The sequence below is a fragment of the Nelusetta ayraudi genome, unplaced genomic scaffold, assembly GCF_046127955.1.
Source record: "Nelusetta ayraudi isolate G7.1 ecotype Tasmania unplaced genomic scaffold, CSIRO-AGI_Nayr_v1 ptg000042l, whole genome shotgun sequence".
In the NCBI taxonomy this organism is placed as follows: domain Eukaryota; kingdom Metazoa; phylum Chordata; class Actinopteri; order Tetraodontiformes; family Monacanthidae; genus Nelusetta; species Nelusetta ayraudi.
The window spans coordinates 10,765,839-10,787,621 of record NW_027466092.1 but is presented as its reverse complement, the minus strand read 5'-3'; the positions used below and the strand labels follow the sequence as shown (position 1 = coordinate 10,787,621).

The 21,783-nt window shown below is 44.9% G+C and overlaps 3 protein-coding genes across 4 annotated transcripts; 2 read left to right on the top strand and 1 right to left on the bottom strand.

Annotated features, from left to right (window-relative positions):
- Positions 1-51: 51 nt before the first annotated feature.
- Positions 52-3,007, bottom strand: pagr1 (PAXIP1 associated glutamate-rich protein 1). Its single transcript, XM_076034334.1, has 5 exons — positions 2,854-3,007; positions 2,287-2,529; positions 1,433-1,766; positions 1,246-1,328; positions 52-600 (listed from the first exon to the last, which is right to left on the bottom strand). The coding sequence occupies exons 2-5, from the start codon at positions 2,489-2,491 to the stop codon at positions 365-367; spliced, it is 858 nt and encodes a 285-aa protein (XP_075890449.1). The 5' UTR covers positions 2,492-2,529; positions 2,854-3,007; the 3' UTR covers positions 52-364.
- Positions 3,008-3,130: 123 nt separating this feature from the next.
- kif22 (kinesin family member 22) lies at positions 3,131-10,108 on the top strand. Of its 2 annotated transcripts, none has more exons than XM_076034333.1 (13): positions 3,131-3,153; positions 3,945-4,140; positions 4,230-4,357; positions 4,473-4,624; positions 4,773-4,982; positions 5,330-5,726; positions 6,182-6,302; positions 7,312-7,429; positions 7,552-7,729; positions 8,173-8,267; positions 9,224-9,424; positions 9,511-9,570; positions 9,934-10,108. In XM_076034333.1, the coding sequence occupies exons 2-13, from the start codon at positions 3,953-3,955 to the stop codon at positions 9,961-9,963; spliced, it is 1,878 nt and encodes a 625-aa protein (XP_075890448.1). In that variant the 5' UTR covers positions 3,131-3,153; positions 3,945-3,952; the 3' UTR covers positions 9,964-10,108. The 2 variants fall into 2 exon arrangements, with proteins under 2 accessions (XP_075890448.1, XP_075890447.1); XM_076034332.1 differs by lacking the exon at positions 3,131-3,153 and adding an exon at positions 3,560-3,719.
- Positions 10,109-10,608: 500 nt separating this feature from the next.
- On the top strand, positions 10,609-15,014 carry LOC142893589 (trafficking regulator of GLUT4 1-like). Its single transcript, XM_076034335.1, has 5 exons — positions 10,609-10,783; positions 12,495-12,783; positions 12,891-13,186; positions 13,284-13,413; positions 14,780-15,014. The coding sequence occupies exons 2-5, from the start codon at positions 12,552-12,554 to the stop codon at positions 14,794-14,796; spliced, it is 675 nt and encodes a 224-aa protein (XP_075890450.1). The 5' UTR covers positions 10,609-10,783; positions 12,495-12,551; the 3' UTR covers positions 14,797-15,014.
- Positions 15,015-21,783: the final 6,769 nt, after the last annotated feature.

Below are 21,783 nucleotides of genomic sequence, written 5' to 3'. Positions count from 1 at the left end.
AGCTCAGCGTTGGGTGGGGGATGATGGGGGGTGAAAAAACACACAAGCAACTCTTAGTCCAAGTTTATTTTGAAAAATATCAAAATTTTAAAAACGCCAGATTTTGACTTGGTGTTTGTCAATCGACAGATTTTGGATAAACTTCAACTTTACCACCACCTTGAAGTACAGACACGTTTTATCCATGCTGCCGACATCACTGCACACTAACAGGTAACATTCTTTTAGGGTAAAACCATTAATTCCAATATACAAAACGCATAGAAAACATATGAAAACTGGTTAATTTAGAAAAATTCAAGTTTAGAAAATGCATTTGAAAGCCTTTGATTTGCTTGTGGGCCAAGTCCTGTTAGAACAGTAGTTAGTATCTCCTCTGTCTCGGGGAGAAGATGGTGTTGGGGTTGCTGTCTCGCTCGCGCTCCTTCTCCCTCTCCCGCTGGCTGTTAGGAGACAGCGCCTCCTCCACCTTCTTGTCGCTCTTGAAGAGATCTCGGCCCGTGCGCATGATCTGCTCCTCCATTTTTCGGTGCCGCTTCATGTCAGACAGCACTTTGTCCAGCCGGGCTTCCCTCTTCACGCTGGACCGGGCAGAAGATCCTGCCACGCAGAAGAGAGCAAATACTCACAAAGTTATCTTTAAATATTCGCCTTGTTTCCTCCTCAGTGTGAGAAAAAAATATTTTAAAAACTTGCCAATAGAGGAAAAAAAAAAAAAAAATGACATGCATTTGGAACAAATGAAGTGGTCCAGTTCTGTTTTGTAGACAGCAGCGGACCATCTCAGGCTACAAATGAGCAATAAACTGAGTGCTCACTCTGGCTGTGGCTGTGTTTCAACTGGCTGCTTGATATCAGGGTTTATCATTCATTGCTTTTATTATATTTTTAGTTGTGAGACTGAGCAACATTTTGCTCTCAAGTCAACACATTATCTGTTGTGATTGAGACATTTGTCTTGCTACAGGGATGGACAGACACCATCACTGTAAGAAAGTAATTGCATGAGCTGAACTTCACTTTGCCAAGACTACTGCACAACATGTGGTTCCATCTCCCAATTTGTGCATTCAAAGTATTTCGCAAGACAGAAACTTCTTCATGGAAGTGCCAAAACATTTATGTGACAATTTTTTTTTTCATTTGATTTTGGTAGACTCACTTCAGCTGCACAAACATGGACAGGAAACGTGGCTACTGTACTGTGCACTAAACTCTCCAGCCGGCTTAAAAGTGGCTTTTTACCTGGTGTTCTACGTCTGTTGATGAAGGAGTTCTTCGGCGTGGCGAGTTCATCGTCAAAGTCAAACTCGGTCGGGGTTGGAGGCCTAAGAAACAAGGACATTTGTATCTCACACACTTTTTCTGCCGTTGATGCGGAATAATAATAAAACTGCGGAAACGTTCCAACGAGGTGGAAGGCGATACTGACTTGTGCTCTTTTTCCAGCCTCTCCCTTTCTTTCGCGGCCTCCTCTTCCTCGTCCCGTTGGGGGGACGGGGTCCGTTCAGGCGTGGGGGGCCTCCGAGGCAGAGCCACGTAGTTCAGCTCCAGCATCTCCCCTTTGGCGAGCAGCTCATAGAGTCTTTTGATTTCAGCAGGAGGAGGCATCCAGTTCTTGGGGTCCTCCATCTCCTCATCGCTGTAGGGAATCTCCCAGTCGCCGTCTGCTTCCTCGGCCGCCTTTCCCTCCGCTCCGGCCACGCCTGCGTCCGACTGGGGCTCGTCCTTCTGTCTGTCTCCTTCTGCTGCGTCTGTGTCCGTGCCTGAGGTGGAGGCAGAGATGCTTTAGTGAAAGCTGACTGTTTTGTGCCCCAGACAGACTTAACAAACTCTTCCAGCTGTTAGTAAATTGCTGTTTATTCAAAGGGATTTTTTAAAAACATGCTTTGAGTTAAATTAAATCCCCCCCCCAAAAAAAGTTGTCCTTTAACATTGATTATTGCATTTCAGTTTGAAAAACAAATGTATGGGTTGCACAAATTCATATTCAGCAAGAATGATTTCTTCCTAATTATCTACGTATCAAAAGTTCAGTTTTTCCTTTAAGATATTTTGGGACACTGAGGTCACAACAGTGACCTAAAGAGTGAGAATTTGTTTAATGAAATTGTTCATTCAGTTTTCCTGACTTTTCTGATTTCTTACTATCTTCTATGCTCCTCTTTAAACTAGATGAACGTTTTCCATGTCTGATTAGAACTTTCTTTTTGACGAAGCTGTTCTAGTAGCTGTAGCAGACTCAACAAAGACACAGACAATGAATCTCTCTACAAATGTGATTACTCTTTTCATCTTTAGCTGACGAGTCCTCTTCTGTGACATCAGTCATCGCCACATCCCGTCGCTCCGTGTTCTCCTCCTCCTCCTCCTCCTCCTCCTCCTCCTGCTGCTGCTGCTGCTGCTGCTCCGGTGCGGTCTTATCCGCGTCCTTCACCTCCAGAGACTCGATGCCCTCCCGGAGGGACGACTCGGTGGCCTCAGCCTGCATCGTCCCCACTGCTGCCGGTCAACTTTACAGCCACAGATCTGCCACACAGTTCGAGATTATTAGTGATCGGTTTCACCAGCAAGCAACCGTCATTGAAAATGAGAAGAGAGCAGGCAGGTGAGCCGAGGCGTTCATCCGAGAACAGAGAACCGAATGATAAGCAACCGATAATCAACAAGTGACCACTTGTGCTGAGTGTTAAATAGTCGTAATGATATTCAGAATAATGGAGAGGGGACGGGGGGGAACTAAAAGCAAATAATACACAACCTCGTATTCAGTTTAGTTATAGGCTAGCTCACATCGTCAGGCTCGCTCATACAGACCAAAATATGAGATGCTATTCATTTGAAAATCATTACCGAATGTCCAGGGCGGCCCTGGTCACTGCTGCAGCAGCAAATTGCACCTGCCCAGTTCTTTAAAACCCTCCATAAGACTTTCTATGGTCGAAGACGTAAACATTGCGCCATTTTGGACTCAAAAAGACTTGCGTGACGTTGTGTTCCGTTTCCTGCGCGAGGCGGCGCACTCCCGCTGATTCAACAGTGCGTGGGGTTGGTCAGGAGGCGGCGCTCGGTTAGCGGTGTGTGATAGAGATCTGCGCTTAGCACGACTTCCTGCGCAGTACAGTTCATTTCGAGCGGGATATGAGGGGGACGGTAGGAAACTATCATCGTTCAAATATCGTTATTACCAAGCGTCGTTCTTTTACACAAGATATATAAACTTTAAGTCGCGTGGGTCTGTGTTTTATTCTAAATATCTCTGGGTGTTCGTATTTTTATATAACCGGAAGTTGCCATTGCCGTCTCATGTCACTGCTATCGCTCATAAGACCTCATTGTCAAATGAGCGTCTTTTAAAAAAAAGAAAAAAAAGAGGAACATAATTTGAGTATCGGTATCAGAGAGAAGGTATTGTTGTTATTTATTTTCATGAATGCGTTTTTATTATTATTTTCCCAACATCGTCCTACAGATTCGCCCTTTTGACCACTTGGTGGCAGTAGCGACTCATTACTTTTTTTTTCGACGAAGAAAGAGAAGAAGTCAGAAGCATCCGCGTTTCCGATTGGTTGGCAGCTGCGCTGTTCGTTTGAAATGTTGCTCTTCAGTTAGTTTGCCAAGGTTTTTGTCCGCCATAGTTGGGGGACGTCCGCGATGAGGCCAAAAGCTAAACTTTGAGAATAATAAAGTCTTTACTCTAGTACTATTCAGGCAAAACGGTAGGTGTATTCTGAATTAATATTATAAGACCGATAAGACGGACTTTTTCTGGTCTACTTTGTTACAGAACACGTTGGCAAGATGTTAACCAGACGTTAGCTAGCTTGTTATTAGCCACTAAGAGTTCAACGAACGTAAAGGGGAAATCAAAGTATATTGCTGTTGATCGTTATAAGTAACCATCTTAAACGCGCTGTTTCTATCCCTGTGTTTTGTTTATAAAGAGTCAAGCATGGCTCAGCGTCTAGCAGTTCCGGATGGAGGGAACAAAAAGACGTCCAGGGTTCGAGTCGCAGTACGTCTGCGGCCCTACATGGCCAAGCAGGAGGAGAAAGACGAGGGGCCTTGCGTGAGAGGCTTGGATTCACAGAACCTGGAAATCACTAACTGGAGGAACGCAACAGAATCTGTCAAATACCAGTCAGTATATTAAGCACCACTCAAATGTTTAAGGTGTTTCTACTGTTGCAGAATTTTACTGTAACAGCGTTCATTTCTGTGTTTCTCAGTTTTGATGCTTTTCATGGTGAGCAAACGACCCAACAAGAGGTTTTTCTAGCATCAGTGAAGCCCATTTTACCACACATACTCAAAGGTCAAAACGCCAGTGTTTTTGCATATGGACCAACAGGAGCTGGTATGTTATATAATTTATATTGATCTAATTCTACTGGTTCACATGTTTACTTTAAAATTCTGAGGAGGCCATTTTGTGTCATAATAAAACGACCTGTTTGTGTACTGTTCCTCAGGTAAGACCCACACCATGCTGGGCTGCCCAAAGCAGCCAGGCATGATACCCCGAGCTGTCGGGGAGATCTTCAGTCTGGTGACCGCTCAGGAGGATGGAGAAGAATGGGAATACAGCATTGGAATGTCTTATTTGGAAATTTACAACGAAAAGGTATTGAGGAGTTGATGTACCGAAATAGTAGAGATCTGTGACAAATGAAAGAAATGGGACCTGTGAAAGGATATCAAGCAGATGCTTTTCCTCGCTGCTTTGTTTTTGGGTTTATGTGCGTTTCATCATCGGTGCTTCCCTCCCTCAGGTTCTGGATCTTCTTGCACCAAACTCCCACGATTTGCCAATCAGGGAGGACAAGGATAAGAACATTCTGATCCCCGAGCTGACGCACATCACCATCCCGTCCTTCTCCGACTTTGACAAACACTTTGTCCCTGCCAGCCTCAATCGCACCATAGCATCCACCAAACTGAACGAACGCTCCAGCCGCAGTCACGCCGTCCTCCTCATCAAGGTTGTGTTCTGAGAAAGATTGGCAGCTTCAAATGCTGTCTTTTAGAGCTGCTCCTCTTTGTTTCCCAAGCACCTTTTAACAGGTTGTGGCTTCTGATCAGTAGGCCATAATTTGGAAGCGGGTGCGACATCAATTCTCTCTTGCAACTCTCCTGCTAGCATTCTGTGGGCTTTCAGGGACTCCACTGGGAGAGAAACAAACTGTTTTTGTCTGTGCTGATGCTGAACTGCATCTGTTGCTCCTGCACTTCTCCCCTACATCTCCCCCATCAATGTATCACACACTTATCGTTCCTCCTTTGTCTCGTCCGTTTCCATTTTCTATGCCCCTTTGCGATGCCGACCCAGGTCGTGCGAACGCAGCGCACGCTGCCTCGCAGGCAGCAGACGGGGAAACTCTACCTGGTGGACCTCGCCGGCTCGGAGGACAACCGCCGCACCGGCAACCAGGGCATCCGTCTCAAGGAGAGCGGCGCCATCAACCTGTCCCTGTTCACGCTCAGCAAAGTGGTCGACTCCCTCAACTCGGCCACGGCCGTGCGGGTGCCCTACAGAGACAGCAAACTGACGCGGCTGCTGCAGGACTCTCTGGGCGGCTCAGCGCACTCCGTCATGATCACCAACATTGCGCCAGAGTACAAGTTCTACTTTGACACCTTCAGCGCTTTGAACTTTGCTGCCAAATCCAAGCTGATTGTGAACAAGCCCTTCACACGTGAAACCGTGGCTGTGCCCGTCTTACCAGGTCAGTGCAGCCGAATCAGGGCTGCTTTATTATAATAATAATGATGATAATAATTGTTATTATTATTATTATTATTATTATTATCATCAATAGTTTTTTTATTGAATTTTTTTATCTGTTTTTTTAATATATATTTTTTTCATCCATTTGGACATTTGTATTACCAGAATCGATGACAGAGTTAAATTTATGACCATTAGGGGGCACTGGTGTTTCATTATGGCTCTCCCACTGGAGCAGCTGTCTCCGGGTGAACCAGCCTTTTTGTAATTCAAGGCACTGCTGCTCTAACATGCGATTTTCCCCCGAACACGTTTGTGTGTGTGTATGTTGCACTGCAGTTTCTGACAAGTTCCACGTCGCTTCCCTCTGAAATGCTGTACTCTGTAGAAACAGTGTTGCTTGGGCGCACTGAATACTAAGCTGTGGGTATTTCCTTCTTCCTGCCTCTCCAGTGAAGCGCAGCAGAGAGGACAACGAGGCACACGGCTCCGGCATTGAACCGCAGAGGAAAAAGCAGAAAGACGAGCGGAAGACTGAACCAGATGGCTCGTCTCCCTCTCCAAGTTCTCACAGGTGGACGATGCACACAATTGATCACGCTGTTGTGACTAGTTTGACTGACAATGGAGCTGTGTTATACAAATATTCACATCCACACTGGCAAACTGAAAATCGTATTCTTAAGAAATTTTAACTGTTGTAGGTGCGTCAAAGTTTTAAGCCACAATGGAGGAAATCCCTGCTTCTGGACCAAGTATAACTGAGTTCAGCTGTGATACCATTAACAGTTAATTCACTGAATATGTACACTTTATCTTTGCGGACCAGTTGGAAAATTAACCATTCTTGTATGTAGATCCGATGCATTCATTAGTGGTTTTCCTTTGCCATTTTCCATTTTCCACCGGGGGGGGCGGGGGGGGGGGGTTTAACTGCATTTTGTTTGAGGAAAACATGGCCTCTCCATCGGTGGTGGGTGGTGGTTCTAAAGCACCTTTTAACAGGTTGTGGCTTCTGATCAGTAGGCCATAATTTGGAAGCGGGTGCGACAGCAATTCTCTCTTGCAACTCTCCTGCTAGCTTTCTGTGGGCTTTCAGGAACTCCACTGGGAGAGAAACAAACTTTTTTTCTGTGCTGAGCCTACCTGTATGTTTTGTATGATTTGCATCTTGCGAGCCTTTGTTTTTATACCAAAGCCTGGTTTGGTCAGCCGGCCACGCAGACTTTATCAAAGCTTGAAGGTTGCGCAGTTTAATTTGTTATGCAGAGTCCTATTGAAGCCGCGTGTCTTAACTCGAGGCAACTGAAAACTGTCAGACGAGGAGCTTCAAAGTGGTTACCAGCCAAGATTTTGTCGCCCAAGCTGCTCTCTGCATAACTCCCATTGGCCACAGCTGCTGCCTCCACTGGGAACGCACAAACACAGCTCCCAGCCATCTGTTAGTAGCTGCACGGCGCTGTCTCCGAGATCAATCCCCACATCCCAACACTGCATTTTCTCCTGTGTTTCAAAGCCCCCGAGCCTTCTGACAATTGTTGTGCGTGTTTTTTTCTCACCCTTGCTTCGTTTGTCTCTCTTAGCCCCTCAGAGCCATCAGTGATGGACAGACTGGTAGCTTTGGAGAAATTGATGAATTGCCAGGACAAAAACGGACTCAGCATGCGGAATAATGTGGCTCGGTATCGCAAAGAGATCCAGGTATAACGAAGCTCGGCTAAACTAAAGCGCCGTCTCGTCTTGCGGTGGACAGAAGGTTTCACCCTGCGTGCCGGTCGCTCTCCTCTCGCTCGGTATTTGATTTGTCTCTTCTGCGTTTGCAGGAGCTGAAAGAGAAGCAGAAGGAGTTGGAGAACAAGGCCCGGCTGTTCAGTCGCATGGCTAGAGAAAAGTCCAGTGGCAAACTGGAGGCATTCAAGAGCAACACGGCTCCTCTGCTCAGGAAACAGCCAGCTGTGGGCAAACCCAGCAAGCAGCAGGCTGTGGTTCAACCCCTGCAAGGTCAGCCGCAGTCAAGTGCATGCGTGCATCGTTACTAAGAGGCTTTTTTTTTTTTTTTTTTAATGTTTTAATGAATTTTCATATTGTGCTAAGCTCTTTGATGATCATAGCCACATTAGAAAGCCCACAATATAACCCTGTACTGTATTTCACACTGTGGTTTTGCCCTCTTAAATCCTTCATCAGTATACGGCAACGTCACAGACTCCAGTCTACAAAACAGGAACCGGAAAATGTATTAAATAATAATGATGTGCAGGATATTTTTACTTCTCAGCATTTTTTTTTTAGAAGTGACTCAGACGAGTTCCCATAATGGCCGTCACTTCTGTTGGACTCTGCAACAAATAGAAAACTTCAAACAGACACCACTCTTTGAGTCCTCGGCTTCTTGTTTAGCCAGCGCGTTCATCCTGGAAAATGTTTCTGTGTTTTCCTGTCAGTGTCGTCACTTCAGATTCGACAGCAGGTTGACGCACCGGTCAAGAAACAATCTGTGTGTGTCAAGAAGGAGAAGAAGCTCTCAAGCAAGATTGAGGTCGGTATCCAAGCGCACGCGGTCCTGGTCTGGATTTGTGACCAGTCCCACATCGGGATGTTAACAATGAATTGTTTCGATTAAAGATTTAATCAGTTAAATTAAATTAGTCACAATAAAATTAACATTTAGTAGTTAATATCATTATAACAGTGTAGTGGCAGGAAAGAGCAATTCACCTGTAGATACTGTGATGGTCATAATATACCTCGAACAAGTTACTTAAAAAAAAAAGAAAGTTGAAATGTGACCCATTAGAAGTCAACTTAAAGTCAGAGGATAAATATTAGTGCCCCATTACATCGGCCCCAGAGTGTTGTTACTGTTCTAATGTAAAAATGGGTCACGTTGGACTCTCAACAGTATTTAAGGGTTAAGTAATGTGTTCCTTACACATTTCATTATGAAAGTTAGGTTCTCAGGAAAAATCGCTAATCGATCGATAAGGTCACTCAACTAATGATTAATGAATGAATTAATAATTTGCATCTGCTGTGGTAAATGTATTAAAAGCATAGAATAATTAAAAACCAGTAAAGGTTAAAGTGCTGGCTGCACAGCAGAAATGTTTCCAGTGGTCTGGGTGCTGTAAAGGGGTTTGTCAGCAGCGGACAGGAGCTGCTCATGGCACCAGAGAATTTCTCATTATGTGAAGACTTTGTGACCTGAAGTCAGCGGCGTAGGTGGTATGGAGGGATGGTGGCAGCACAGTGTCTGGTGGTGGGTGTCGGACGCTGCAACACTCGGCTCTGCAGTCTGTCAAACTGCGCTCTGCCTTTCAGGCGCACAACAAGTTGAAAAAGAATATGCCGACTATGGTGTTGGCTCTGTCCAGGGAGACGTAAACCCCCCCCACAGAGGATGCACCATTGCATCGCCAACCCCTCTCTCCCGCACACAGGCTCTTGCTACGCATCCACCTCCCACCAGTAAAGTGTTCCGTCTTTGCCCCCCAGCCTCCAGATGGTAAAGAGAACGCCATGACGACTGGATGGGAGTCCCAGCTGGACACCTCGGTGCTGGAACAGTCGAGACAGAAAATCCTGCAGATTCTCAATACGGGCTCGCTGAAAGATCTGAAAGGTCTCCAGCAGATCGGGGACAAGAAGGCCAAGCTCATCCTGGGCTGGAGGGAGATCCACGGCCACTTCACCAAGGTGGGTTTGGCCACTTAATTCAGCTTCTGTAGAGCTGCTCCACCTTCATTAACTAATGCGCTCTTCGTGTTTGTGGCGTTTTGCAGTTGGACGAGCTTGTAAAAGTGGAGGGAATGACGGAAAAGAGGTTTTCGTCCTTTATGAAGGCAAGTATTTGTGTTTGACACTTTTTCTACAGTTTCATGTTTACTTCTCATCTACAAAAAGTGTTAGTATAATTGGTACTATTATTAGTGATACTGGAAAGTACCTTATCATATATGATGTGGATTTTTCATGAATCTGTCGGGTTTTGACTTTTTTTGTAATTGAATGCTCTTTATTTATCGTCTTTAAATAATTCAACTAATTGAATTCATATTTGTATAACTTCATATCATATTGCCCTAATGCAGTTAATTGACAGTAATCTGTACCTTATTTATTTTATTTTATTTTAAATTGTAACGTGCGTCTGGGTGCCTTTGCTTGTTTGCTAATGTTGCTCTGTTATTTTCCTTCTCTTTCAGGCCAACATCGTGAGTGCTGTTGGAATGTGACTTTTATTGTTTGCCATGTCTGATGTATATAATTTATGTGAGAATCCTATCGTGTGTGCTTGTTTTTTATATTATGTTTTTGTAGTTGCATCTGGGCACCAGCTAGTGGCGCACTGTCGCTTTTTATTAAATGCCTCACATTTTACTGACGCTTCCGTGTTTATTTTTTTACGATGTGGAACTCGTGTGTCGAACCCTGCCATCGATCCAGTCAATGTGTACTGACGCATTTGGTCGTGTTTTTATCTTTATGGAACTAGAGGATGTATAAAATCAAGCCTTTTATTTATTATATATGCATATGTATTAAAAAAAAATCATCTACCAGCCGCTGTGCTTGCAACATCATTGGAGGGACGCTTGCCTAAAGATGCTTCCTGGTGGGAAGGGAGAAAATGATGCGATAATCCAGCGCTTTCATTCTATCCTCCTTTCTGCACCGTCACGTCCTCTGCTTGATTTCACTTTTACACACACACACTCTCGCTCTCTCTCTCTCTCACACACACACACACACACACACACACACACACACCCCTCCTTTCCCTGATTCTCCCTGCCTTCATGGAGACTCCCCATCCATCCTGGCACACTGCGCTGCTCAAACACACGGCAACAACACTGCTCTCCTGTCCTCCCTCCGTCCGTCCGTCCGTCCTCGTCTCTGTCTGGAAATACTGCGCGGCCTGATAATCACCTCGCTGCACCTAACAAATGCGTGAGTGGCTCCATGTGAAAAGCTGCTGTGGGGGGGCTGTTCTTTGCGCCGGAGAATCAACCGCTGCAACCATGTCAACGCCGGGGACGCAGCATTGAAAAGGTCAGTTTCAGCTTTGAACACCGGAGACCTTTTACTCCTTTTATTCCAAAACTGTTCTTTTTTCTTTCCTTCTTGCAACCGCCGAGCCCTGATTTGCATCCTTCTCACGAGGCTAATTAACGAGCGGCTGCCTGCTTCCATCCCGCTGACGCCTCCTTGTCCATGTTTTTCTTCTCCTCCTCCTCCTCGTCATCCACCTTTTATTGTTGTGCAGCCTGACAGGCCTCCTGTATGTACACACCTGCACGCTAGATGGGGAGTCCATGCGGAGGTTTGAAAGGGACGCTGCCTTTGTGCTCCCTCGTGTCTTTGTGCGACCTGCTTTTCATTCCCATGTTTTCTATTTTTTTGTGTCATCCGATCCGGTCCCCCCCGCCGCTGTGACGAGCGGACATGTTTACAGCGGGGACGTGCGTGTTTTTTTTTTTTTTTTTTGTTTTTTTTTTTTTTGTGTGTCTTTGCCTCGAGGCTGTTCAGCGATGCATTGGATATTAAGGGACCGCGTGCAGGTTTCCACCAGGGAGCGGTGCTGCTGGTGGCACATTTAGAAAGAAATTAACGATGGAACTAAGCCGATAATCATAATGTAACTTGGTGTGCGCGCTCACGGACGGCCAGAAACACGTGGTAATAATAATAATAATAATAATAATGCACCGCAGAAAATAATTAAAAAAAAATCCCTTTATTTGTAAAAAAAAAAAAAAGTGTTTTAATTTGCAAGGTGACATAACATCAGCCAGTATATACAATTTTTTAAACACATGTTAATATCAAAATATCCTCATTGCATACTATGAGGTGCAAACGCGAATTGAGATTCATGCATATTAATTTATATATAAAGAAAGAGCTGACCGGAACAGACCGCATTTATTGACCTTTTAATAAGAAGAATGGCACACTGGCATTGTCTGAAACCCGGCTCACTGATTGGTCCGATGGGGTGATGTTTTTGTGAAGAAGGTGCCAGGCAGGCAATCAGGGTGTAGTCTACTAGCGGGGCAATCAGGGCCAGTGGGTCAGTGGCACAGGTAGCAGTCACATTCCCATCACTAGTGAATTGAAAAAAAAAAATATATATATATATATATATTTTTGAAATGATTATTTTAGAGTGAAAAGAATGCTGGATTCCTTTATGATTGGAACCTGCGTATTCAACCTGAGGTCTGGTAGAAATTCCAAACTTTACACCTCCAAATATGTTATCTTTTCTCTAATGTGATGTAGTAAAATTTGCTTTTATCACTTTATTGCTAGTACCAAGCCATGGCCTAACTAGCCCCTTGCTAGAAAGAGCCTCATTAAACCATTGTGGCCAGTGTCAGTTTGTTGATGCAGGAGGATTTAGACTTCCCTTCATTCGCCACAGTGGGGAAACAACAAACAGCTTTTCGGCCTTTAGCGCAGGATCCACACCATTAATCCTGCCATCAATATCATTTGAATACAGAGCATCAGGTCAAGGTTACTTTTTAACCACTTTCTGTGCCATGGCCTGATAATCAATATGCAAAACCTCTGTGAAGAATGCTAAGAGTGTTCTCAGTGTTGCATTATTTAGAATGAAAGACAGAATGAAACTGGGTGAATGATGATGGACCGTTAAATGGAGCTACTCCCCGAGGCCATTTTTGTGTGGCTCCTTAATTATTGCTTGGGAAGATAATTACTAATTGACATATTTTGGATTTCTTCTGACCCTCAGGTGTGACTCCAGGCAGCTTAAAGAGGATTTGAAGACTTTTTATTTCTCGCCGCCGGCATGGCTGCGAACATGATGGCATGTCCCAACATCTGGCCCGGGGAGGAGCAGCCGTCGCTGCTGGACCAGGAAGCATCTCTCTCTCTGTCCAACCAGGCGGCCGACTCTGAGCCGTGCCTCCCCGTTAGCGCCGAGCAGCCGGCCCACGGCAGCAGCCCGGCCGAGTCCAGGCCTCTGCGCAGCAAATCCAAAGGCGAGCTGGTGATCGTCATCAACGAGAGGCTGAAAAACGGTGAGTGTGACCGGCGCGCTGCCGTGACTGCCGGACAGGCAGCCATCACAGCTGCTGAATCAGCTCAGCTCAGCCGCCCTCCGTCCGTTTTGTCCTTCACGCGTCAGGTAACGGGATCCACTCCGCAGCGGGCGACGGCTCCTCGCCGGTCATCTCCTCCCCCCCCAGGAGGCAGCACTCCATCTCCTACCCGCACCACGGCAAGACCAGGAAGGGCAGCAGGGCCAGCTCCATTGGCTACACCGCCTTCTCGCCGCGGCCGTCGCTCTCGCGCCACTCCAGCATTGCCACCAACCCCCCGCTGGACCGCACCAAAGTCAAGGACTACCTCCTCCTGTCAGTGCTGGCCTGCTTCTGCCCCGTCTGGCCCATAAACATCGTGGGATTTGTCTACTCCATCATGGTAAGACCCAGGAGGGGGAACCCACAACCCGGCTTTAGCCTATTGTTGTGAGCGTAAGGCAGCTCTGACGTGGCGGTTTTGGTTCTTTGCCTCCTAGTCCAAGAACAGCCTGGAGCAGGGCAACCTGGACGGCGCCGTGCGTCTGGGTCGCGTGGCCAAGATGCTGTCCGTGGTGTCGCTGGTCGGGGGGACGGTCATCATCGTCGCCTGCATTGTCAACCTGGCCAGTGAGTCTCCCCCTAATTTTGACCTTTGAACTGTTGTCCTTGTACCCCCCAAAAAAACCCACTGCTGTTTTTTTGGGGCTATTTTATTTTCAGTTTTATATATGCAATGTATACAAACCAGTCAATATACCAACAGTATACAGACAACAAACTATCAGAGAAGGAACCTTTCACCACCCTTTCTTAATTACTTGTTTATAAGATTATTATTATTATTATTAATTATTAGATAATTATGGCTGCTAAATGTTATTTTTTCCCCAGGGGGATGCAACTATTCATTTCAATAGACCACCTGTCAATAAGAAGAGGGAAATCAGATTTCCAGATATCGCATTGCACTCCTTCACTTGCCCCACATCAAGCAACTTCCTTGAATTTGAGTTGTACATTGTTTAGCTAGCCGCAAACACGTATCAAATTCTCCAGAAGACACAATTACACTGCAACTTCAACTTCAGTGATCTTGGTTACAGTGGTGCTGTTCTCATGCTCGAGAGGCTTCACTTTAGTACAGTGCAAAAGGAACCAGATTCAGTGTCACATATCTGTTGTTGTTTCTGACTTTGCCACATGAGAATATTTAGCTGTGTTAGCACAATCTGCATCTAGCTGATGACGCTACGCTACGGCTAACTCCCGTCGCACGCACGTGTCTTTACGCGTTGCAGCACTTTGGGAGCCTGCGTCGACGTTCCACTGCGCTCAGAACATATTAGTTGCACTTGTGCCGGTCACATTTGCATTTTCCGACATGTGATTCCATGTGCACGGCCGGCCTCCGGCTGCAGCCGACTGCGTGACTCAGTTCAGCGTGGGTCCGTCTGCACAGCGACGCGTGTCATCCGCTCTCTGCACAGAATGTGAAGTCTTGTTCTGTCCTTGATTTGTCTGTATGCATATCAATATATAGATTTCCATAATGCATGATGATGTGTCAGACCTGCCCACTGGACTTTTGAACGTGCATTTATTATATTCAACTGAATGAATTCTGGTAAAATGTCAGATGATCATAAGGTGTAATATGAAGGGACTAGTTGCGTTTTTTGTCTTTCTGTCGATAGAATTCACCAACAGCATGAAGGCTCAGGCAGTTTCTCTCTTTTGGAAATTGCATGTTCCTCATCTGCCCAAGGGTTCTGAATGCAAACAGTCACAGCCTGTTGGTTCTCATCAGGCTGAGAGACGCCTCAATCAACCTAATTACCCCGGCAGCCATCGCTCACACGAGCCGAGTTTCAGGGCTCTGGGACTTCTCTTCTCCCTATTATATAAGTGTCCTCTGCGGTCTGCGGCGAGCTTGATACGCCCACAGTGAGTCGCAGCTCCCTCCTCTAATTTGCTTCCTTTTCCTTTTTTTCAGTCAACGTGAAAACCTGATACCGGACACGGCAACCGACCGCCTGGCCCGCACCTGCACCACCGTCTTTACTGCCTAGTCATTAACCTGGATGTCCGAAACAAAACACGCACCCGACATACAGTGCTTACTTCAATTTCTTGCGATCTCTATCAATCCCCTCGGCCAATGGGAGGAAATGACATATGCAAACGCTGCCAATTGGGAGTCAAAGAGGGTGGGATGGGTGGGGTGGGTGGGGGATGGTTCTGTCTGTGCACTGTAGGACACGGAGAGGAGGAGAGAAGACGCTCTTCAATCAGCCCCTTTGTATTCTGGGTATTGTGCGCATCAGCGACGGCTCCTCAAAGACTCAACATCAGCCGCAGCAGCGAACTGAACTCAGGCAAAGTGGGGAAAAAAACAAAGAAAAAACCCCCAGAGGAACCACATGAGCTGGCTTACAGGACCACTTCCTCAGCATCAGCAACACACCTGCCAAACAAACAAACAAATAAATTATGCCACTCCCCTTCCCTTCTTCGCACTACGGACAGACCTCACTTTGCCGTTTTTGTTTTTATTTACTTTTCTTTGAACGGGAAGAAGCGGCAGCCAAGAAGTGGAGAAGGATCAGCTCCTCGCGACTCTCGCCTCGTGTCTCGAGACGGAGCACGCGGGTGAAGAGGAGGCTCGGAGGGATTATGGGAAGGCAAAGTCATCACGCAAGAGAATTTCAATGTGCCAACAAACAGAACAATCTAATCACTGGATGGGGTTTGTGGAGCGGAAACGTTTTTACTGCTTAACTTCTGCTTCACCTCCACTCAACGCCACTGTGAGCCGGGTGGTGGGGGAGGGGTGGATAGATGGACGGACGGACGGACAGACAGACCTTCCACCAGCACCCCTCCTCCTCCCCCTCCCCCCCTTTCTGTAGCAAGACACTCGACCGTCATTTTACAGCGTAGCTAACTGTCGTCTACAGCCTTTTGATAACGTTTGTAAGACATATTTTTCGAAGCTGCAAAACCTTTCTTGTCGTCGTCGTCGTGGACAGCTGGTGGTGGCATTTGTGTACATATGGGCAACACTGTTTGTTTAGCAAATGGAAATGGCTTGTGATTGCAGTCAAAAGCCTCCCACAGCCTGCATCCACAGGCAGCTTGTCGAGTATGAAGCCATTATTTTGTCCTTTGCTGGAGAGAAGCTGTCTGTCAGTGCTGAGTCGATGAAACTGGATTCGGGCATTTTTGAATTTATTGGTTTACTTAGATATAGGACTCGTTTAAAAAAAATATGTATCATTATACTTATGATTATTAGATCACTTGTGTATCCTTGACTAGCCTAATATTTATCTACCTGTGATTCTCACTGTGATCTGAAAAAAAAAATCAACTTTGGTATCACTGGAGAAACTCCTGATTTACTATATTCTGGATTTTTTTTTTTTTTTTAAACAATTGTGCACAGAGCCAATGCTGTTTGGCGTCACACGCTCACTGTTTGTTAGTGATATGTAGTAAATTGCAATTATGAGTTGCAATCATGATTTGATGTATTCTGCCAATACTAATCTCAATATTGTGATTATTCTCTAGCTGATTAATTAGCGTAGTTTGAACCTGCAGTAGGCTGGAAGCCGTGGGAGAGCGTCCGTCAGGCTTCTCCAACTTCTTTGTGGTTACTGGCATGATGTCTTTTATTTATTTATTTTTTTTTTATAAAAATCAATGTCAGTGACAGAAGTTGGCATTTGCAAAGATGGGCTGGCACTTTGAATATTGTACGTCTGCAGCACATTCCTAATAAAGACACAATGCATGCAAAACGCTGTCGTCCTGTGTGTGTGTGTGTGTGTGTGTGTGTGTGTGTGTGGAGGCGGGCCGAGTTCAGAGATTAAGCAGCAGAAGAAGAACAGAATCGTTAGTCAGGGACAGAGAAAAGGGGGGGAAAAGGAAAAGCAGAGTGAAGCCTCCTCGCCGCTGTCCACGCTGTGATTGTTGGCAAGCTGCAGGGATTTAAAGCATGTGCTGTTGTCAAGCAGCCGAGCTGAGTGGGCAGAGCAAAGTGCCACTGGGAGAAACCTGGAGACATAAATACACAGATCGGGAGGCAGTGATGAGAGTTTTAATTCCCCGGGGATTGTGAACTACTCTAAAAGCTATTGCTTATACATGGGCTGTCCATTTTTCTTCTTTTTAAACGATGGGAGGTTAAAAAAAGGGTTTGATCTTTGCATGAAAACTGAAATTAATTAAATTTACATACATGCAAGATGTCTTACAACTCAGTAGAGCAAGTGCAAACTGGAGGAAGTTAAGTTATGCTTGTGCGTATGAATAAATAATATCAACATTACAGCAGTTCTGAGCAAAATGAACTGTGATTCTGAGGTCATGAACTGATGAAACATTACTAACATTCTATCTTTAAGCACAGCTCCCAGCACAGTGGTTGTTAAATTATATTTTGGTTACGCTGGTGAAAACAAGGGTTGGCTAACAAAATCAGACACCAAGAGCCTCAGAGTTCAGGATGCAGTTGAAGTTGTTTAATTCAGGAGAATGTGAGTTAAACACAAATATATGACTGAACTCAACAAATTCAATTCCAAACAATATAAATATCACAAATTGAATTAACCAGAATGCCACAACATCAACTTAAACAAATGTGTGACACAAGAACTCACAAATAGCACGGTGCCAAACAACACCGCTGGTTTGGTGGACGGCTGCAGGTGCAGTGAGAGGAAGACACACCTGCAGCCACTCACATTTATGCCTTCTAGCAGGAGGGATCCACCTCTTCCTCCTCCTCTTCCCCTCCTTCCTCCTCCTCTTCCCCTACTTCCTCCTCCTCTTCCTTTGACTCTTCACTCCAGTGGCACTGTCATGAAAATGCACCAACAACCTTCAATATAAGAAAAAATGAACATGAGTACGTCAGCCTTTGAGCGCAACCTGTTTGGAGGTGGTACATTCCCAGTGCTGAGAGTGAAACAAAACCAGCTGAAGTTGCAGACATGACGAGAAGCTCTCAACGTCTGACGACAGCAAATTTACCCGTCAGACCGACGTTAACATTCTGACAGCAAAAGGCATTTTCTTTTTCTCTGCACTCAGCTAATTTTCACCGCTGAGTATAAAATGGATGGTGGCTCGGACGTCGGGGGGGGGGGGGGGGGGGTGTTGGATCAGCATGTGAGACAGGGTCACATCCAGATGCGGTAAGTGGGTCAGGGATTATCCAGCCGGGTCACATAAACACTGAGGCTGTGAGTCAACTTGGCAGCGTTTGGATGCATCATGATCACCCTGTCGGCCCGCATCCCCGCCTGTGGCATTAACGAGCCGCACCGACCTGTGGCCACGCTGCTCGCTGGCTGCCTCGGAAAAAAACTCAGAGAAAAAAAACAAAAACCTGACAATGATTTGGAACATTGCCCTGACTAAATATATCTGTGTGGGCAGATCATTACAATTTCCTTGACATTTATAAGTTTTAAAAAACAAGACAAAAGCCTCAAATGATGTGAAGGTTACAGTTTAGTTAAAGTAGCCCAGCAGTAATTTTCTTCAAGGGAACAGTGGGAGCCAGATCCTGTTGGGGAGATGTTTGTTCTCCCTGCAAAGTGAAGGAAGGCAGAAGAATATGGTAATCTCTGTGTTACCGGGGCTCCATGCATCCAGGGACTGACTCAAACTGCACACAGAAAGACAGATGTGTTTTGGTGGGATTGCTTGTGTGGACGTTGTTCCAGTGATGAGGGAAGAGGCAGCTACAGCAGGATGGCAGATCCACACAGCTCCCACACAAAGTCTCGATGGTAGAGACGTTTTTTAGCGTTTCATTTCTTCTGATTCTTTCAAGTATAGATTTTTTCCTTTTTAGACAAAATCATATTAGGAGCACAATTTACCACAGATGATGAAAAAAAACAAAAAAACTATTGCAGCAAACTTCTTCATTTTGAACAATATCAGCAGAACCTGAAACCATGAGGACAAATAGTGCTGATGACTTTCTATCACAAACGGCTCCTCCTTCATTTATATATATGCCTTATATTTCACTTGCTCTGTTATGTTTTTCCTGACATATTCAGGTGTGCCGTGTGTTGTATCTTAATATGTCAGTTGTCTGGAAGCACAATTCAATGGAAGTCTGGCTGCAGTGACTCATTTTCCACTGAAGGCCGTACATCTCGGTCAAAGCATTGATTAATTATTCAGCTCCATCATTTGTGTTCATGCATCATTCTACAGGTGTCCTCTCAACCTTCTTGTCAACTGGGTTGGTTTCTAAATGAGCCCTCTCACACGCAGTATGATCAACACATAGATACCAAGAAACAGTTAATGTTGGTGTTGTCCGCAAAGCCGCTAGAGTTTTTAAAAACCATATTAATGGACTTCTGACAACTCTTGAGGTAGGATTTCTTCTTACTGCAAAATAGGTTCACGTGAAAACAAGAAATAGATGCGACACAATTGTTCTCCTAAAACAATAATACTTCAAATTAATAAAACGTGCCATAGGTCTCTTGAGTCCCTCAAACAGGTGTTGTGTATGAGAAAGCAACAGCTCTCTGTCTTTTCAGGGAAAAGCCAATTGTTTCCTTTTGATTAATTGTCTGTTAAAGTTCCCGCTGACAGGCGTGTGGAGAAAATAACACGTTCAATATCTCTAATTAATGCAAATCTACTCATAGATCTTTCCAGTCATGTTATGATTGAGTGTGATTGAATAGCTTTATAATATCTGCATGAGCCTTAATTAAAATGTGACGTGAGCTTCAGGCTCATATTTAGCCCATTATTCTTGCACAGCTTGCTCAACGCTTCATCACCTTCTTGGCCACAGGGGGCAGTGTTGCTCACAGTTGACTCATTGGCACAAATTCGATTTGTGGCCTTGAAACTCCTCAACTGTCACAGATCCTGGTTTTACTGCACTTGAGAAACACAAATACTGTGATGTTTGAATTAATCTTTTTTTTCATCGACGCTGTTGGCGTTCCAACTTTTGCACGAGAGGATTCAGTAAAGATGACTGAAAATGAAGAGACGCATTTGTGGATGTGCAAGAAAAAAACCCAAAAATTTCAGCACTTCATGCAGACAGCCAGATGGTGTGTGTCTCCAATCCAATCCAATATTGTGTGTCTGGTGTCTCTCAGTATCTTCATCACCATCCATTAGCCCGTGTGTGTGCGTGTGTCTGTCTGTCTCTCTCTGTGTGTGTCTGCACTGGTGCTGGCACCTGTCCCTGCCGAGAGGATCCAGCTCCAGTTTGAATAAATGTTTGTGCTTTCACAGAAATGTGCAGGGCTTAAACCACTGGATTTGAGAATAATCCTCCCTCAGCAAACATGACTGGCCAGATTTCCCCCCCCCGCCTTTCAATCTGGGTTATTAGAGGCATTCTGCATCACCAGAAAGTGTGTGTTTCTTCCGTAATGTGTGCTTTGTGGAATTTGATTTGTATATAATTATATATTTCCTGTTAAACCCCCTCCTTCATTTAGATATTACTTAAGCCTCTTATCATTTGGATTTGATTAAACTTCACCGCTGAGTGCATCTCTGCGCATGATTCAGAGTGCAGTTCGACTATTATACTTTTTAATAATCAAGCTTTCGCCCTTAAATCAATCTTTCTCAGAACTGGTCTTTACATATATCAGATGTCTCACATTCACATTTCAGTTACACCTATTAAAACCAACATTCACTCTTTCAGGATGTCTGTATAAGTTTTCTGCAGGGCATGATTACCGTAGTGTTTTACACACTGAATGGTTTTGTCACATGTGCATCATTAGGTTTTACGTCGTTGCCTGTTCTGTTGTATGAATTCATCCTGGGTCAAAACTAGCAAACGTGCACATGTTGTAAATACTGTTGTGTGTACGTTACACATGCCATTATCACAAGCTAATTAGATGCGATCCAAGGCCAAGTTTAACGCTATGCAAATAATAGTCTGATGGGAACTGTGTTTGTAAGATGCATGCTATGGACGATGATTTGACTGAATTAATGAATTAAATGGCCATTAACTGCAGATCACATTGCAGATCACAACACTCTAACAATCACTGATTTGGTTGTGACTGGAAGTCTTCAGCGCCTTGTTCATGTCTCCAGTTCCTGAGCATTTTTCCCAAGTGACTGGATTCATGTTGTTCTGAATTTTGGTGATAAAACATTTTATTCAAACAAATGCTATTATATCTGATGCTATTGTGATTGTGCCTCAGAAAAAGCCTGGAAGCACAAAAGCTCCTTCAGCAGAGATTATAGCTATGAAAATAAATTGTGCTGATACATCTGGAAGCTGTTCTGCGAGTTTCAGTTTGCTGCTGAGTAAAATGTTTTATATTTGTTGGCTTTTCCCCTGACAGATGTTGTCTGCGACAGATCACTGGTGTCAGAGTTGAGTCTGATGTTAATGACTCAGACACTGCCAACCCCACACTGTGACGCTCGGTGTCCCATCTGCGATCTGGGTCACAGAGCTTCGTTGTGTTTATCAGAATCACCCTGATGTCCCGACGCCGATGCTGCGACCTCTGACCTCAATGTAAAACGAGAACAAGCAAAAGGCTCAATAAAGTGTGGATTCAATCGATCGATTTCATTGGTCGTAGCGATCTGAAAAAGTCATAATCCAAAGTCACAGGCCATGGTTTAGAAAATAGTAGAATATTGACAAAAATTGGGTTTGAATTAAAGTTACAGTTCGAAATGAGTTGCTCATAAACTTCTCAATTGTTTTGCATTGGTTTGCCTTTTCTTTTGTTATTTTTTAAACTCTAATATGAAAATGCGAAAAGATTAACGGCATACATCAATTGGAATTAAAAATCGGAACAATGAGTATTCAATACAGATCAAAATTATGCCCATTATTAGAGTGCGCGTGACGATGGTAAGTGTAACAAGGTAAGACACCTGAGACACCTGCTGGATCACTGTGCCACACGCCAGTCAGAAAAGAGGCTGCAGTTGCACATC